The following is a 20,514-nucleotide window of genomic DNA, read 5'->3' as shown; positions in this document are numbered from 1 at the left end:
AGTTCCCTATAATAATTACTTGACCTGCACTCATTGTGCTAATTTGTCAATGCATACTGTTAGATTCTACCTAATAGTCCCTGGCCTAAAAAGCAACCAACGAGATATTTCATCCTTTTGGCATCTGTCTCACACCAGACAGCCTCAAACATACTACTCTCTGCATCCCAGTCCTCCTGATATACTTCTGCTCTTTTTGCATTCAATTCTGCTATCATTAGCACATCTTCCATTCCATTGCTCTGTCCTCTAGGAAAATACTATACCCCTTGCATTCTGTCCCTTGGAATATATCATCCTCCATCAACCAAGTCTGACTAATACTTATAATTTTTGTAGAAGCTGGACTAAGCAATGCCAAAAACTTCTCATCATTATTCTGAATATGTCTGGTATTAGTATATATAAGCTACCTTCCTTACACCTTGTGATAATTTTCCCAACATTGAGCATCAGATAATCACTCCCCCCCCCCCCAGTTACTCATGTATAGTTGCCTGGATTCATACTTGCCTACATCCCTTTAAACATTCTAGTTTCCCTCCTCATTCTGAACTTTCAAACTCTCACTGAACATTACTGTCTCAAGGCAGCTTTGGATTCTTTCAAATACAAACCATCTGCGTTATATATGTCCTTCCATCCATTAATTCACTTGATACATTCACAAACTCTACACCATTCCTCTTGCACAATCTGTGCACCATTTGAAATCATAATTCTTCATCTCAGGTCACCACTATCATACCATGGCAAATGGCATACAAGTGTTACTTTCTCACTCTTCTTATTCACTTATACCAGAAACACTTTCATATTATGATTATTATTACTTGGTAACCTCCATGGAGTCAACAGACTCATTGTGGGAGACCCACTCAACCAGCAACATGTCTATCATGAAGATTTGAAGTTATTTGCACTACCTGCACTCATAAAACATTCAGGCAATGCATTCCACATATTAACAACTCTCCACATAAAAAATCTACTCCCCACACCCTTCTTCCTTCACCACATTTTTATACAACTTGAAGTTTTTTCTTCTGTATTAATCTGATAGAATCCCTTTACTAACATGAAGGTCTCTATCATACTCCACTTTTCCTCCTATATCCACCAACCCCTGTAATCCACATTCCCTCAAATGCTATTCATAACCAACATTCCAGAGTTCTGATTCACTTTGGTAATTCGTCTTTGGACCCTCTCTAGTGTTTCCACATCATAATGAAAACTAAGTGACTAAATCTGAGCACAGTAGTCCATATGTGGTCTGACCAATGCCTCATATAGAGGCACCACCACCTCCTTATGCTTACATGTCAATGTACTTTTTATCATAGCAGCAATACGATATGCAGTTTTTGCAACATGTGCGATATGTCCCCAGAACTTCAGTCCACTGTCTACCATCACTCCAAGATCCCAAATCTCATTCACTTCCTGAAGTACAGTTCCACTAATAACCAACATTCAGTACATAGCCTTATATCTCCGTATCCAAAAGTGTATTTATTAATGATTAATATCTTTCAGCATACCACACTTGTCATCTGATCATTAGACTTGCTAGGTGTGACAAGTAAAGGAAGTCACTAGTATAGCAAGGAGAGAATATAAGAGTAGACTATGAGACTATTGCTGAAATCCAAGGAGAATATCAAGGATTTTTTATATTTTATTTTTTTATGCATATTTAGTCCACACATGAAAGGCCACAAGAACTATAGTACACTGGTGCTATAAGTGGGCAAGAAGAATAGAAGAAAAGAGGAGTCTGTTCATATTTTGCTTGAACAGCTGAGGGATGTAATCTTTGAGAAAGGCAGAGCAGGAGAGAGAGAGAGAGAGAGAGAGAGAGAGAGAGAGAGACTGTTCAAAAAGAACAGAAACAGATGGAATAAAAGAGGAGGAACTGAAGTTGGTTTGGTGAGTTTGAAGATGGACTGTAAAAGAGTGTTGGTTAGTAGTGGCTCTTATTTTAATGATTTTAGAGGAGAATGGAGGAATAATAGTGGACAATTCAGCAGAGCACTGTCCACGAAAGTATCTGTAGAAGAGGCACTAGGCAAAAATTTCTATGAGAGAGGAATTGAAGTGGGCCTGTGAGAGAGGTCATGGGGGTTGAGCATTGCTGCACTAGATAGTCCAAGAGTTGGTTTCTGTTGACTTTCTCCATAATTTTTAAGAGAATAGAAGTGAGAGCAATTGTATAGTACTTTGTTGTTGACTTTTATCACCTTTCTTTGGGATGGGCTGGATGTGAACCTGTTTCCATGTTGTTGGGTAGATGCCAGTTGAATAGGATAGATTGAAGAGGCGATACAGGATAGGTGTGTGTTAGTTCTGGGACACAATTTTTTAACACAATTTTAGGTGGGAGACCTATTTCACTAAAAAAATGAGGCATCAGGACCAGATGCCTCGTTTGTGTTCAGGCTGTAAGGATTCTTCGGATTTCTTTTTGTTGGAAGACTATCGGAGATAGAAGGGATCCATTATTTGTAGAGTGGAGGGAACTTTACCCAGGTCATAAATGCAAGAATTGGAAGAGAAGAGTGATGCAAGTAAGTTGGCCTTGTTTTTAGGTGAGATGACTACAGTACCATCTAGATGTGAGAGTGGGGAAACCTGGGTGGGCAGAAGTTACACCCAATGGCCTTGGTAAGGAACCAGAAGGAGAGATTGCCATTTGGGCAGGAGGTGAGTTTACAGCATTTGGTCCTTTCAAAGTCTGACTTGGACTTGGTGATGATTAATTTATAACTTAAAAAACGCCTAACTTAAAAATTTAAAAATGACCTCCCATGATGAGTCTTTTGACTCCATGGAGGCCTGGATAATAATAATAATAATAACTGTTGCAGGCTGCAGTATCAGGCAGTTGGATGAGCCAATTGTGGTAAGCAGTGGTATTTTTCTTTTACATCATTGGCACAGTGAGAACTAAGACTTGGTAGCTGAGAGTTTGGACTGGAATAGGGGATGACAGCCTTCATTCCTGTGAAGATGATTTCTGTTACTCGGTCTGAGCAGCTGTTTGGATCAGAACAAATAGCAGTCGGACCATGGGAAGGAGCAGAAGTCACAGAGGTCCTCCCAATTGGAACCCTTGTAGTGCCAAAGGACACGAGACTGAGGACTAGTGGGTGTAGGTTGTTCTGCAGCAAAAGAGACTTGTATGAGGTTGTGGTCTGAGTTTCCAAGAGGAGAACCGACAACCACAGTATACCTGGAAGGGGAGCTTGGTTGGAATTGTCTAGTATTCTGGTGGGAACATTGGTAATTTGAGATAGGTCATTGCTGATGCCAAATACCTCAGCATCCTGCCAGCTTGATTAGTGAAACTAGAGAAGGGGAGCCAATATGAGTTGTGGATATTGAAGCCCCAAGAAGGATAATCTCACTGCTGGGATACTTAGACTGCTGAAAGTTAAGTTTTAGAGAGAGAAAGTTGAAGAGGTTAGAGTGGTTGTCAGAGTTTGGATTTGAAAAGAACAGGTTGATTTGGTAGAGAAATTTTGAACCAAAGTAGATCAAATAGTGGGAATTCAAGGATTTGCCGTCTCTGCCATTGTATGCCAGTTCTCATAAATGCACAAGTGTCCCTTATGGCAGAAAGAGCTGTGTAATATGTAATTTGAGTAGTTGAGCTGTATAGTGGCTATTTGCCAGATGGGGTTCTGAAAGGAATAATAGTTCTGGTTTAGATGACTGTAGGTGGCGATGCACATTATTTATACTACTGTTTAGGCCATGATTGTTGAATTGGATGTGGAAACTTTTTTTTTTTGGTAAGAATTAGTTTTGGTGGGTTGTTTTGTTGGATTTCTATTGCCTTTTATGATTTTTTTGGTTGGATTTTTGATTTTTTTGTGTTTTTTTAACTATTTTGTGTGGGAGAATTTTTGAGATCTGCAGTAAAAACTGCATTTTTTTTTTGGTTGTGGTTCATTGTTTGGTGAGAGAGAGAGAGAGAGAGAGAGAGAGATAAAAAGGAAGTGAGGCATGCAGTGAAAGGTGAAAGACTCGCAAACATACTACCCACACAAAGGGGAGTCAGTTTCCTGTTCATACATGGCCTCTACAGAGTCTCCTGCAACCACAGTATCTGGTCTTATTCCAGTCATGAACTTGCAAAATATGTGGTTGCAGAATTTTTTGTTAGCTCATTGGGAAGCTTCCAGGTTTGTTACTGCCTGATTCAGTCCTGTATACTAACCAGTAGCTGGCCTGCAGAGCCATTTTTCTGCTATGCCCTTAAATGGGGGAAGGGTCTGGCTCCCCCCCTACAGCGAGATTGGTATGCCTTTGAGGGTATCACTCTCACTGCGTGTGAGAAGAGTAGGGGTGGACAGAAACCAGAACCCTTGCTCTAGCAACCAAACATGGCTGCAGCACTTCAGGGTATCCAATAAGCGTGGTGGTGATATTTCACTGGGTGATGAAAGACATCTACCACATAGGTAGATTTCTTTCAACTTTTCACTATGTGGCCAGTAAGAAAAAAACAATTGCATAGATTATCTTGCTAGATGGAGAAGATAGTTAGGTGACCAAAGCAGATAAAAAATGAACTATTTAATAAACACTTTAATAGGGTGATCCATTCTGGTCAAACAGGCTTTATTCCTAGAGGAATAAGGAGAGGTGGAGGATCAGAAGTGAATCAAAATGTATTCCAAATAATATACTGCACTGGGGTTACGGATTATGAGATGACAGCACTTGTCTGCCTCTTTTCATTGGATACTTTATAATTAGTGACAATCTTGAGCCAGTTATCTCTGATTGGCTACCAGTGGAGACTGTATCTTTTATTCCTATAGGGAATAAAAGATAGCAGATTTGGATTGCAACTGGCTTTGCAATCCAAATTGATATCAGAGAGTTGGGAGCAGTGTCACGTAGGGGGAAGTTACAAATGGAGTTCCACAGGGTTCAGTACTGGGACTGTACTGGGACCATTACTCTTCAATCTTTATATCAATGATATTGTCTATTTGACTATTCAGTTGTTTGCAGAGGATGTGAAGCTTGGGAGGGTTATTAGTAATAGTGTTGATGTTTCGGCTTTTCAAGAGGACTGAATAAGCTGAAAAAGTGTACAAACGAATAGAGATATCAGCTAGGTGCAACTAAATGTAAAGTTTTGAAATTTTAGATCCACAGATGAGATGGTTCAAGTGATTGTAGATAATTGAAGTTCAGATGAGTTGTTGTGAAGACAATTCAGAGCATTGCAGCAATATTGAGGAAGATACTGACCAACAGAGATAAAAGGGTGGTGGTTCCATTGTTTATAGCTCTGATCAAACCACATGTGGATTACTGTGCTCAGATCTGTTCACTGGGATTTATGGAATGAAGTGACCTTCAAGAGGATGCAGAGGCAGATAATGAAAATGATATCAGGACTGTACAATGTTGCATATAAGGAGAGACTAAAGGCATGTGAACTACACAGTTTGGAGGATAGAAGATGAAGGGAGGGAGGTATTATTGAGAGCTTTATGATTTTAATCATGATTATAATTTTAATTTTAATATGATTTTAATAATAATCTTTGTTCCTTCTCCTGTTTCTACCATATGAGAAAGGTCTCATATACTACGATGAGTCTACTGAAGATTCATACTAAAGATTCATTTTCATATTCTATTTAACATGGAAAATATGAACCTTTAGTATGACACAAATTAATAAGCTTGATATTATATGAATTGTTTAATTAAAAAAAAATGTCACAAAACTTACCGAAAATCTCTTCCATTACAAAAGTCCCAAGCAGATGCATGGCAGACCATTTCATGATCTTCGGGTTTTTCAAATATTGAATATCTCCAAAACTCAGGTGTCATAGGCTGCATTCCTAGTGAGATGAAAAACTCTTCTGCCAGTTTAAACATATCTAGAGTAGTCATATTCTAATCACAAAAGAAATTTAAAAAAAAAAAATGAACTATTTTCTATAGTTTTTCTTCTTTTCTTATTTACTTATAAGTCATAAGTCAACACAAAGTAGTACAAGATTAAATGGAGTCAGTTTTCTTACAATAAACCATAGATAAATCAGTTATGAGTATAAAGCTGGATTAAATACAATGGTTGTAAAATAATATTAGGCCAATTATGATAATATAAAGAAAACACCATAATAAATTGCTGGAATGATTGGCCAAGTATGGAGCATATCTCTTTCCAGCCAACAGGTGTGGGCGAATTCCACTATGAACATGCATGTTTTGTGAATGTCTCTAGGTGGTAGATGAATTTTGATGCCTAGCGTGTGAGATTACTATCCTACTTGAAAAGTTACGTATGGTCTCTAGAGCAGATTTTCCAGATAATCTAACCTTCAGTCAGCCTATGTACTAATATTAATGCACTATAGACTAACAGCCCTTCTGTGGGTGGGATTCACATAAACAAACATGGAATAATAAACAGAATTGTATATCTAATAGAATGTTATTGTGGACAATCCTAATGGGAAATTTGAATCATAAGAACACAGATTGGAAGAAGAAGATAGTACAGAAACAAAGAGAATGAATGAATTAAGAGTTTCTCAGGGATAACTACCTTGGATATTATGTAATAAAAGAAACATGAGGTATTAGAGTTGGATTTGCCAATATCTTAATGGGATGTTGTTGTGAATAGCATATTAACACTGCCACCAATAGTGGTCAATCAGGGGAAGATTACTATCATGACAGAATTTTTGTGGAACCATAATACTGATGACTATAGAAAGCTCTGTAATACATATTATGGGATGATGAGCTATGGAGAAAAGAGGATGGCAGAGTATGTTTTTTTTTTTGTAACACACACACACACGCACACGCACACACACACGCACACACACATCAACCATACTCATACTTGGAAATTAAGGAAAAGTGTGGTTAACAAGGGTGTGAGAACAAGGTTTTTCACCTGGAGGGTGGTGAATGAGTGGAATGCATTGCCTGACTCAGTTGCAAGTTCTTTGTCTATAAATGAATTCAAGAAGAGATATGATAGATATTGTTTTGATAGTTTGGGTCTCCTACGATGAGTCTACTGAGTCCATGGAGATACCCATAATAATAATAATAATAATAGTATAAAAATAATTAGGCAAATAAATCAGGTATGAGTGAAATGGATGAAAAGTAAAATTAGGCAAACAGGGAAAAAGTTATTATGAAGGAGATATAAGATGGTTCCAATCTCTCCCTGTGTCTCTTTCTTTTTTCAATCAGTGTCAGCAAAATCCTTGAAGAGCATGCCAAAACATGCTTATAAGTCTAAAATCTCCTCCATTTTGAGGGTGCAGCAGTAAAATGGTTCCACACACACACCATTTTACTGTGTCTGCATTTCTTCCAAAGATGGCCTGAGCAGGGGACTGAACCTGATGATAACATATCAGAAAGCTTCCTGATCAGTTGGTGCATAATCCTGCTATCAAGTTCTCTGTCAGAATGTGCCTGAAGGAGGAGGAGGAGGGAGTTCAAGTAATGGTATGTTCACCATAAAACAATTGAGACCATGTTATAACGAGGAGACTGGTTGCTCTTTGTATGGGTAACATGTTCATAAGTCTATCTCCTCTCACTGCATGACCCTACTCTTTAATAATCTTTCCTAAACAAACCATGAAAAAGACAACAACAATTATTGGTATTAAGTGATTAAAAAGTTCTCCCTCAAAAGCTAATGCAAACAAAAATGATAAAACATACAAATTATCCTACCCCCCCCCCCCCAAAAAAAAAATATATATAAAGGTCAAACACCCTATCACACATGCACATACACACAAAAATTCCTTTCACATCTACTTCACTAATATCTGCAACATAATTGATGTATATCATCACTTACAGACATCTGTACCAGACTGCCTATGTTTGACAGAAACCCAAGTTGCAGCTAGATGATTATAATACACCGTAACAGTCCAAATTACACTCACTATGATTCTTTTTGTCACAAGGGTGATGTTATACCTTTATAAGATTCAATATTATTTGCCAGAGAATGCCAAATTTAGAATCCTGTACTTATGACTTCTCTCTTAAAGATACTACTACCTTGCTTCATTCAGTAATGATAGCATGGAGAAGTCATATCTAATAAGTGGTATCAGCGAAATGTGCTATAGATTCAGAAATGAATTGTTATGTTTGTGTATAAACATTAGAAGCAAAACATAAGGGAAATGAAATTGATGCAATGATTGAGTTCAGTCATCCAGTAATTGCTGAAATTAGTGAGATGCAGTTGAATGAGGTCGACATCTTAACTGGAATAGAGATGGAAGGGTATAACGTTTTTCGTAAAAGCAAAGAGGAAGTTGGAGTACTGTTGATGATAGAAAAGGAGTTGTGACCATGCATGATAGAGATGCAAGAAAAAATAGTGACACTGGTTTTGAGGTCATGGTGTTAGATAGAAGTAAATAAAATAAAATACTTAATTGAATGTTGCTATAGACTTGGTAATGTGGAGAGTACTGACCATGAAATATATAAGTAAATTAGCCAAGCAAATATGAAAAGGGTGATCACTATGGGTATGATATCAATTATTATAAAGACTGGAATGATGATATAGCATTTCAAAGTTAAGAAAATGAATTCCTTGAGTTTTTGAGGCGGAACTACCTCAAGCAGTAGATAACAGAGGTCACATGGGGGAATCAAGGGTGTTGGATATGATCATCTCATCAGAGGATGTCATTATAAATGAAGTGTCAAATCTCCCTTCAGTTGGTAAAATTAAATGTTAAATGTTACCTGGGTAGTTGCCAGCTATATGAAGACTTCTATGAGGAAAGGATATATGTGCAACTATAAGGGTAGGGATTATGGAAAAGCTCAGGAGACAGCTTGCAGGTGTATGGAATGGAGAATTAGGTGGAAAAGAGATCAATGCTGCTTAGGTTTAAGAACTACCTAGCAGAAGCAACATCAAAATGTATTCCAAGAGTCAAAGGTTAAATAATTATATATATATATATATTATTATATATAACACCTTTGGGGAGTCCAAAGACTCATCGAGAGAGGGTACCTACCTACAACTCTCCATCTCCACTAATCCACAGCCGCAACTACCTTCATCATCTATACCAGCACCAGTATTTTCACAAACAAACATCCATGCCCATGGCGGGATTTGAACCCACGGCCTTTTGGCTGGAGAGCAGATATGATAATCACTCGGCCAACCTGGCCGGCGAGGTATATATGAAATGGGAAGATATTAAATATGCAATACAGAGGAAGTAGGCATTATAAAGGTAGCATAAGATGAGTGTAATAATCAGTTCCAGTACAAAGAATAGTCAAGGAAGGTGACTCAGTTAGTAATGGTAGCAAAAGTGCAGTATGAGTACAGTTTAGTAATCAAGATATCCCTGTCCTTCCCATCCCAGAGAGTTCTTTCATGTAGCCAGCAGAAAAAAGAATGATTATGGAAGTATAACATTGATTAATGAAAATGGTAAAGAGATAACCACTGCAGAGACAGGGTGCAGTTAAAAGAGAGCAGGAATCAAATCGGCCTTGATATGTATATATATGTCAATAATTAAGTGGATGTGAAGGAATGTAAAATTGTATAGTTTCATAAGGGCAGTGATAAGACTCAAGCTTCAAATTATATGCCAATCTGTGTTAGGTGTCGGGGTTAAAGTGTTAGAGAGGTTAGTGAGAACAAGAATCCAGAATTTGGTTGACCACAGTGGCATTCTTTTTGATGGACAGCACAGGCTTGTTAAGGGAGGTCATGTTTTAGTAATCTGCTTAATTATTACAATAATGTGAAGGTGCATTGGACAAGGGAGATGCATATACAGTGGTATAATAGATTTTGTAAAGGCTTTTGATAGAGAGACACACACACACACACACAAGATAATTTAATAGTGAAACTAGAATGGATGGAGTTTGATATTAGATTAGTGCACTGGATCAGAGACTGAATACCTGATAGGTATTCAATCTCTGATCCATTGCTCCCTCATATACAGGTTGTGCATATGAGGGAGCAATACCGTGGAAGAGGAAAGTCACAACAGGTGTGCCTCAAGAGTCTGTTTTAGGGCCATTGCTATTTAACTTAACTTGTATCTTAATTGCTAGGGAATGTTTGAATGGGGATATTCAGTTGTTTGCAGATTATGTAAAGTTGGGTAGGACTATGATAAGTAGAATAAATGTTGCTGTTATTACAAGAGGACTTGAATCCTGAGTGAATGGACATGTGAGTGGAATTAACAATTCAATGTTGCAAGTTTTACAAGAGGACTTGAATCCTGAGTGAGTGGAATTAACAATTCAATGTTGCAAAGTGTAAATATTTTAAAATTTGAAAAATAAAGGGTGGGATGTAGAGTGCACAACTAGTGGGATATATTGGTGGAGATGGAGGAAATAAGAAGTGTTGGGGTGATGGTAGATAAGGATCTAAAATTTAGAGGACACGCTGCTAATATTGTGAGGACAGCACAACAAATTCTGGCAATGCTGCAGAGGACACCTTGTAGAAGTAAGGAGATTATGGTTTCATTGTATAAGGCCTTGATTATGCCACATATGGACTACTGTGCCCAGATTTAGTCACCTGGTTTTCAAAAGAATAAAGAGATACTGGAAAATGGTCAGAGGTGATTGACTAAGGTGGTTACTGGTGAGAAGATGTAATTTACAGGATCTAGTAGATAGGAGAGAGCCTCCATAGCTCAGCCAGTATAGACGAAGCCTTTTGGTCGTAAAGACTTGGGTTCGATTCCTGTCAGTGACGTGAGGAACTTATCTGGTCTCTTTCGACTAAAGGTGAGTTAGCCGGTCTCATACAGAGGTAGGTTTTTTTTTCACCCAGAAACTCAGGTTTTTCATCCCCCAGAACAGACAAACCGGACCTATGAACACACATGGATTACAGTCATGAATACGTCCCAGCCATATGCTAGTCCGGAGCCTGGATAAAATTAGGGGGTTGGGGGAAAGCAATGGTGAACTATCCTGTAAAAAATCTCACCAGGAATGCTTTGTGGGCAATGCCTATGAAGTCACCTATGGTCGGAAATGACTGAAAGGGAAACCAGGGAACCAGTAGATAGGAAGGGTAGGATAGAGATTTACAAGTTGATAAGGAGTTATTATCAGATTAACACTGAGATTTTTCATAGAAAGGTGGAGATGGTGAAAGAATAAGAGGTAATCCCCAAAAGCTGTATAAGGAAATACAAGCAAAGGAGTGAGAAGCAGGTTGTTTGCATAAGAATGGTGAATGATTGGAATGCATTGCCTGAGTGTAGTCTCTGCAAAGAATGTGAATGTGTTTAAGGCACAGTAGGATAAGCTGTGTGTGTGTGTGTGTGTGTGTGTGTGTGTGTGTGTGTGTGTGTGTGTGTGTGTGTGTCGTTGTGTGTGTGTGTGTGGTGTGTGTGTGTGGTGTGACAGAGAAACTTCTCATGATGAATGTTTGACTCTATGGAGGTCTGAAGATAATAAACAGTAACGCATTCAAATGTTAATGCAGTTCATTTGTACTTGAATACTCACCATATGCACAAATGACAGTCCTTATCCCTTTGAAAGGTCACTAGTACTTCTGCTCACCTGTGCTTCTGTCTCTCTCTCTCTCTCTCTCTCTCATCGGATGGCATCACTTCAACACCTTAAGATAAAGCTAATCTCTGACATCAGCTTCTCCTATAAATGCCGCACTGATGTCCAAGGCATAGCATTTCCTATCACAATAGAAACTGTGTACCATACCATACCATACCATACCATACCATACCATACCATACCATACCATACCATACCATACCATACCATACCATACCATACCATGCATCCTGTGGTCTTTCAGTAATAAAGAGCAGAGATTAATCTTTAATAATCTAGACAGCAAAAATTATGTCCCAATACATGAAAGCAAGCATATCTCCAAACTTTAAAAAAAAAAAAAAAACTATTCCACAAAAGGGAGATAGAAACCTCTTGTTACCAGTGACCTATTCTCCCCCCCCCCAACACACTCTGCACTCTCCTTTCCAGAATAATGGAGATGGAAACTATTTTCAGAATAAGCAGATTGAAGTCACTGCGATGATAGTAGCCCTATATCTCCACTTTTGACAAACTATTTTTTTGTGAACCATTTGGAGGATACCTTGTTGTCATCTATTCATACCCAACCCTCTCTTTGGTTCTCTTATGTCGATGACATTTTTTCTGCCTGGCTTCATTCTGAAAATGAACTTACTACTTTCCTTTATCAGATTAACAGCCTTCATCTCCAGACATTCAATTTACCATGGAAAAAGAAAATGCTGGTAGTTTACCATTCTAGGACTTCTTTTTACTTGCACAGCCTTATATTTCTGGTATTTCTGAACCTGTTGTAGAATTTTAAAGAAGTATCCTTTCCTTCATGCTTACAAGGTGATCAGAATACATTATGAAAAATTATGGAGACAACTACCGCGTTAGAGCAAAACTTTAGTTTAATATAAACTAAAATGAACACTCAATGTTTCAACCTACATATCAAGGTCATCATCTGGAGCATACCTATACAAAGAAACAAGCTGCACTACAATCTACATGGTTTGTTAAAGTTACTGACCAACTGTTACAACAATTATTGGCCTGACCTCTGGTGAGGGAAAAAAAAACCTTTACCACATCAAAACTAGAGTCCTATTATTATTATTATTATCTATTAGGTTACAAAATTAAATTGGGCTGGAGAGCAACATGTTTATATATATATATATATATATATAACTATGTAAGTATACATATAAATTTCAACCAACTATGGAATAGTTTCCAATAAAAGCTGAAAATTTCTTAAAGTCCTAAAGTATGCTGGAAACTAAATAGATTGAATATGTGCCATCCAAATTCTTGGGATTTTTATGCCACCATTATTGTTGAGATTAGGGTTGTTATTCAGAATTCACAGGCTTCTTTAAATGTTCATTCATACCAGGTTTTTGTATGATGTAAAGAGCAGGTACTTTTCCAATCAATTTGGTGCAGGGTGTTGAGAGTGTGATCTGAGAGGTCTGCTTCACCAAAATTGTTATATTTAATGTGTCTCTTGTGTTCTTTTTTACATATAGGGATTGTATGTCCAGTTTCACCAATATAAGGTAAATTACAGGTGCAGTAGATGCAATAAACTCCATAATGTGCCAATGGGAAGAGAGGATCCTTAGAGGAGTTGAATATGTTTTTTAATTTTATAGGTGGTTAAAAGTGGCATTAAGATTATAATGGTGTAGGATTCTATTGATGTTTTTCTGATAACCCTTTAATGTATGGGATGGCTATGGTTTACTGTAATCTATATTCTTTTTTGATGAAGTTTTATGAAGAACTTTATTAATAGTATTTTTGTTATAGCCATTATTTATAAATGTGTTGCTAATAATCTTTAATTCTTGTTTAAGAGCTTGTTCATTAAAGCAAATTATTATAGCTCTGTTTTTAAAGGTGTTAATGACTCCAAATTTTTATGAAGGGTGGTGATATGAGTTAAAGAAGTATCACCTCAATTCCACATATTTTCTTATCAACAAAATTTCTCATCTGTTGCCATCTACAAAAAACAAACTGCTGCTTCTATCTTTAGCCTGGTGTTTACCAGATCCTTTGTGAATATAATTTGACATACTTCGGGGAGACAGGCCATTCTGTGGGAAAAAAAAAAGAATTAATGAACATTAGTACTACATTCAATACATGAAACCTCAAAAGCCTGGTCTGGCATAGCATTGTGCTGATGCTAAACACAGTATCCTGTGGGATGAAGCTCATCTTCTCCATATACACAGTTTTAAACATGAATGCTTTTTCAAAGAAAATTGTGAAGCCCTTTTACATTGGCCTAACCTCAATCAGAATGATAGTTTTTTTCTCTCTCTCTCCCAAAACTTGAGAGATTCTCATTTCATGTAAATATCAAAAATAGTTTTGATATTAATTTCTAGCACCCAGCAACCATTTTGAATTGGTAAACTGATTGTTGTATGTACCTTGTATTCCTGTTATTTGATTTGCTTGTTGTTTCCACACACTGATGATGATGTACTGTTATTTTCAGTATGAAATATCTGTACATTCATCAAAGTTTATTACTGTGGTTATCATCAGGGGCATGCCAGTAGTGTCCGGTGCCTGTGTGCAAAACTTTAGTTAGCACTCCTATACCCCCACCCTAGAAAAAACAAAAAAATAATTTGGACAAAAATAAAGTAATTTGTTATTTGGCAAGGAACTCATTTGCAAATTGCACCTCATATAGTTTAATGTAAATTAATAGATAAACTTACAGTTTTATAGTTTTATAAAAACAAAAATATTAAATATTTTTTGGTACAAAATTAAATTAACTATATTTTATTTGGCAAGAAAATCACTTTGTCATTTGCACTTTGTATAGGTATAAATAAGAAACAGATAAACTTACAAATATATAAAATAGGAACATATTAAACATTATTGAGTAAAGAAATAGGTAAATAAATATTTAAACAGAAAGAACAATCACTTAGTGAAATGAACTTTTCTAGTTTTCAATAATGAAAATTCTCGAATAATATCATGTATATCAAGTTGATCCAAAATATCTGACTCTATTGATATAATGGCAAGATTTTAAAGTCTGTCTTGTACCATTGTGGAGTGCAAGTAGTTTTTAATAATTTTAAGTTTAGAAAAGGACCATTCCGCAGATGCAACAGATACTGGTAATGACAAAAGAATTCGAAGAACAATTGTAAAGTTTGGATAAACTGCGATTAAGTCGTTTGAATAAATATACTGAATTATCTCATATATATCCTTTTTAAAATTAGAAATAAATGGTTGATAGTGTAAAATTTCTTTGCATAAATCGTCTGCGTGAATGTTTGAATGATTCTCATGTGTTAATTTTTGTCGTAACTTTTTACAAGATAATAAATATTCTTTATTTTGTGAAGTACTTAACAACTACAAAAACTGAAATGAATTCATATATTCTTTTAATAAGGTAAATCTTTCCTGCAAAGATTCTAATGTTTCATCTATTATGCAGAGAAAAAAATTTACTTTAAATGAAATTTCAGAATCTACTATATTTTCATTCTCATGTTCGTAATCAAATTGTGTTGTCTTTTTACATCGCCTTTGTGGTCTACTACTACCAAAGATTATTATTATTATTATTATTATTATTATTCGTGACACCTTCAAGAACTCTGCTAACTGCAGCTCTAATCCTTCAATTTATAGCCATTGGAAATCATTTAATTCCATAGTAGTGTATACTACCACATCCAGATACTTTATTATTTTAATTGTCTTTTCTAAACTTCTAAATTGATTAAATCTTTGGCCAAACTGATAACTTATTGAGTATATAAAGTACCAGCACATAAAATGTGCTGGTACTTTATATGCAAGGGCTCCATTCATTTTGCACATCTGAGCAAAATGTGGTCCTCACATCAGTTTAAAATGTGCTGGTACTTTATATGCAAGGGCTCCATTTCATTTTGCACATCTGAGCTGACCTCAGTGAAATGTTTTTTTAGTTGTGAAAAATATAAGTTTAGCCTTCCCACATCTCGTTTGAAAATTTGAAGTTTACTTTCAAATGTATCCAAGCATTAGTATTATTATTATTATTATTCAGGCCTCCATGGAGTCAAGAGACTCATTATGGGAGGTCCTTCTTAGGAAACACAAAGTCTATTATACCACTCCTTGAACTCATTGACTGTTCTTGCTCTAACCACTCTATCAGTCAATGCATTCCATGGTTCAACCACCCTCCACGCAAAGAAACCACTCCTCACCCTCTTGCTCACAGCTTCCTTCCATAACTTCCAGGGATAGCCCCTTGTCATTGCTCCTTCCCACTGTTCCACCAAGCGAAGGAACTCCCCAGTGTCCACCCTGTAACTGCCTCTCAACAGTTTAAAAGTCTCAATCATATCACCTCTCCTTCTTCTATCCACCAAACTCTGCAGTCCACATTCCCTCAGCCGATCCTCATAACTAACATTGTACAGTCCTGAAACCATTTTTTTTTGTTATCTGCCTCTGTACCCTTTCCACAGTTAATTTATCTCCTTCAAATCCTGGGGACCAAATTTGAGAACAATTGTCTAAGTGTGGTCTGATCAGGGTCTTATACAACGGAATGATAACTCTTTTACCTCCGCAAGTCAGCGTCCTTCTCACTATTGCAGCAATCCTCTGGGTTGCCTTCATCACTTTTGCAATATGCTGCCTAAATTTCAGTTTTCTATCAATCATCATCACCCTGAGATCTCTTGTCTTCGCCTACTTCCTCCAGTACAGCTCCTCCAATTGAGGAGCTGTACTGGAGTGGTGTCTTTGCTGCATTAAATTGACACTTCCCCCATTAATTTGCCCATCTGTCTAGTTTATTCAAATCCTCTTGCAGGATTTGAATAAACCAGACTAAACTGCCACATCTATTACTGATAACCCTTCCCAGCTTCAAATCATCTGCAAACAACTGAATATCCCCCTGCAATCCTGATATAAAGGTTAAACAATATAGGTCCCAGCACTGAGCCCTGTGTAACTCCCACATGTAACCTTCTGCTTCCTCGATATTGCCCCACTATACACAACTCTCTGATACCAATCCTGAATCCAGTTGACTAACCCGATATCTAAACCCAAGTGCTGCAACTTAAATATCAGCTTATCATGTGGCACCCTGTCAAATGCATTTGCTAAATCTAAGAAAAATGCAGTATATGCCTTCACCTCATCAACTGCTCTCGTAACTTTGTTATAAAAGGCTAGCATATTACTAAAACAAGAGCGCCCCTTAACAAATCCATGTTGATTCTCACAGATAACATTACCCTCATCTGCTCAATGATGTATATAGTCCCTCACTAATTTCTACAAGACCTTACAACTACTGATGACACACAAACTGGCCTATAATTAGACACTCTAATTAGACAATGCAACATAATGTCAATACTTTTGCCAAAAACCTTGTAACTTTAAGTTCAGTTCATTTATATGAACCAAGAGGTCTGTAAAAAAATGTCAGTATGCTACCGTTTTTTACTCAGTGATGTACAATCACTGAGCTGAGGAAACTGTTCCAAATTTTTATTCTCAACATATAACTTAATTTCTTCATAGCACTCCACAAATCTTTTGAAGACTTTTTTCCCTCGGTTCAACTACCTCCCACTGTTGTGCATCAGAAGCCTGTTATAAGTTTATTAAACTTCCTGTAATAGTGCAGAAAATTCACACTTGTGAAGGGGTCGAGCATCTATTAAATTCACTATTTTTGTTACAACTGTCATTACATCATGTAGTTCTGTGAATCCTGCCTTAGTATACAACACCTCCTGGTGGATAACGCAATGAAATGGCACAACTGGATGTCCAATAGCTTTCATAAACAGTTTCACAAATCCGACCTTTTTTCCAACCAATATGGGATGTCCCAGCTGTTGTCACAGACAACATATCAATGCTTAGGTCATGGAGCATTTTTAGAAGAATGTTGCATATTTCATTCCTTGATGTACTTACTGTCACTGTTTCTAGCTTTACCAGCTCTTCTCTCATTGTCTGACCATTGGAAAATCTAGTAATAACGATGGCCAACTGAGCTGATGAGGTGACATCAGTAGTTTCGTCAAGACAAATCGAAAAATATTTACAATTATTTAAGTCTCCTTTTAACTGATGTTGTAGGTCGGAGATCATTGGAGATCACTCTGTCTTTAATGGTATTTCTGCTGACTGTAAATCAGAAATATGCACTTAATAATAGCATCTTTATTTTGCATGTCTTGAAACAAAAAAAAGGTGCACAGTTTAGAAGAGTTTCTTTAATAAATTCTCCTTTACTGAGGGCCTTTTCATGCTGCAATATGGAGTAATGTTAAATTCGTAGCTGATGTTAACGTAGAGCCTCTTTAGAATTTAAGGAAGTTATTTGATTGACACTCTTTGCAGTGTAGCTGCTGAGAAACATATTGCTTCCTTTCTTCCTCACTTTTTTCCAAAAACCAGTGATGATTTGTATTGAAATATCTTTTTACATTCCATGTTCTGCTTACTGCTGTTTCATGGCACAAATAGCACAATGATTTGCCATTCTGTCAATAATGCTGAACTTCTCAGTCCGTGCATCTTGAAAGCTTTGACCACTTCCTTTATCACTCAATTGGAATTTTTTAATTTGAGGTTCCTCCATAACAGGGCTAGAATATTAAAGAAATAAAAACTTTGTATTACAAATTATGAATTTCACAAGAAATGAGAAATTGTTGAACTGGTACAAAATAATTTAATGCACTTCTTGTTCACATGATACAAAAGTTGAACTGAACTCAAACAGGGAGAATAGTTGTTGTCGGGTGTTGGTAAACGATGGCATGTCACCGTTGACATGTGTTATAGTTTCGTCATCACTGTTCTATACAAATTCGATTCTTAAAAAAAATTCAAGAGGATCAATCATCCATTCAACACAACAAACCCGAGAAATCTGGATTAGCTCAGCACAGAATAGAAACAAGCCACAACATCCTTTGGTCCAAGACTTGCCTCCTACACAGATGTTGCTATAAATTTGAAGGTTTATTTAAAGAAAGTGCGGAGGCCTTACTTCAACGTCCTAACTTGAATCGTAATGACTGTATATCTGTATCAAAAATTTGGGAACGTTTAATCAGGATAACACATTAATTTTTTTTTTTTTTTTTTAAATTTCCTATGTTTAATTTCCTATACAAAAATGCAGGTGAAAAATTAAATGAAAGACTTCTGAAATTTTTTAATATGGTTTGGATGTCCGGAAAAACCCCTAACTCTTGGAAAAAAGCACTGGTTATCCCAATCTATAAAAAAGGAAATAAAGACAATTGCAATAATTATAGGGGAATTAGCCTGCTGAATACAGGATATAAAATATATGCCGGAATATTAAAAGAGAAATTAAGCAGCATTGTAGAAAACAAATTACTAGAAGAACAAAATGGTTTCCGAAAAGACCGATCCTGCATAGATCCAATTTTTACTTTAAAATTATTAATAGAAAAGAGAAGAGAATTTCAAAAAGAAACACACGTGGCCTTTAATGATTATGAAAAAGCCTTTGACAAAATTAGTAGACAAAAATTGTTTTTAAAATATTAACCGATTTAAACATACCAAACCAACTTTTACAATCTATTCAAGAAATATATACAGGAAATAAAATAGCAGTTAAATTAGAACACACCTCAGAATGGAAAGATATATCAAGAGGAGTACGACAAGGATGTACCCTCTCACCTCTGCTTTTCAATATACAGGGTGTTCGGGATAAATTTGACATATTTATAATTAATTATATTTTTCCGTAAGTTACATGTATTAACACACACTTCTCTTCATTTAAAAGTTTGGACCCTTCTTCATTCATATACAAGATGTCAGAAAGGATGGATAGCTGGAACCCACCTGAATCATGGAAGAGAATAACTTGTATCATGATGATTCGTGCCCGCCATCAAAATAAGGATATTACGACTGCTGCCCAATGCTCCCTGAATACAGTAAAAACAATCAGGCATGAACTAGAGACTTGCAATGGTGACTACGAGGATGTAGCAAGAAGAAAGATCCCTAGCAGACGATCTGATTGCGTTCGTACAGCAGAATTCCTCGCAAATCTGCAGGAACAGGTGTTGAAGAACCCTGGCATTGGAATTCGGGCTTTGTTCGTGGAGTTGCTAACTGTAGTCAAGCCCTGGATAACAAGGGTAGCCAATGGTAGGCCGTATGTATGGCAGCAGGATTCGGCCCCTTGCCACACCTCTGGGAAAAGTCAAAAATGGTTGTCTGAAAATTTCTACGACTTCACCAGTCCAAATGTTTGGCCTCCAAACTCCCCAGACCTTAACCCCATGGATTATTTTGTATGGGGCGCAGTTGAAAAAGACACCAATCGCACTTCCAGTAATACAAAAGCCCAGTTAATGGATAAAATTAAAACAGTTTTTGCGGCCCTTCCCAGGGAGACTGTAGCATCAGCTTGTTCGAGGTTCCGAAGCAGAATTGAAGCTGTGATCGATGCTAATGGTGGTTATTTTGAGTAAATCTTGTTGATAGTATTGTAATTAACTCTGCCTGTAATGTTTTTTTGTCAATTCATTAAATTTAATAGATACAAAGAAGATTTTCTTTTTCCTTACGAAACTGTCAAATTTATCCCGAACACCCTGTATATATAAATGAAATATTAACAATCTGGAAACAGCATAACCTATTTGGTATACAAATGACCCCGCAAATGAAGATAGATACACTACTATTTGCAGATGATCAAATAGTATTAGCTACATCAGAAGATGACTTACGAAGATCATTAAAATCATTAAATGATATCTCAAAGCAATATAATATGACAATATCCAAAGAAAAAACAAAAATAATGGCATTCAAAGG

General features: G+C 36.6%; 1 protein-coding gene across 1 annotated transcript in view; it reads right to left on the bottom strand.

The window, feature by feature from the left end:
* The window catches only part of LOC150110437 (angiotensin-converting enzyme-like), a 169,854-nt gene that overhangs the window by 86,955 nt on the left and 62,385 nt on the right, over window positions 1–20,514 (bottom strand). The window contains exon 7 of the mRNA XM_090393777.1: window positions 5,762–5,931. Coding sequence (XP_090249903.1) covers window positions 5,762–5,931 — 170 coding nt within the window. The remainder of the gene's footprint in view (window positions 1–5,761; window positions 5,932–20,514) is intronic.

The sequence above is a fragment of the Typopeltis vanoorti genome, chromosome 1 (genome assembly GCF_054136105.1).
Source record: "Typopeltis vanoorti isolate ZY-2024b chromosome 1, IOZ_Tvanoo_1.0, whole genome shotgun sequence".
Taxonomy (NCBI): Eukaryota; Metazoa; Arthropoda; class Arachnida; order Uropygi; family Thelyphonidae; genus Typopeltis; species Typopeltis vanoorti.
The sequence above is the reverse complement of the archived record's forward strand: the minus strand, read 5'-3'. Positions and strand labels throughout refer to the sequence as shown.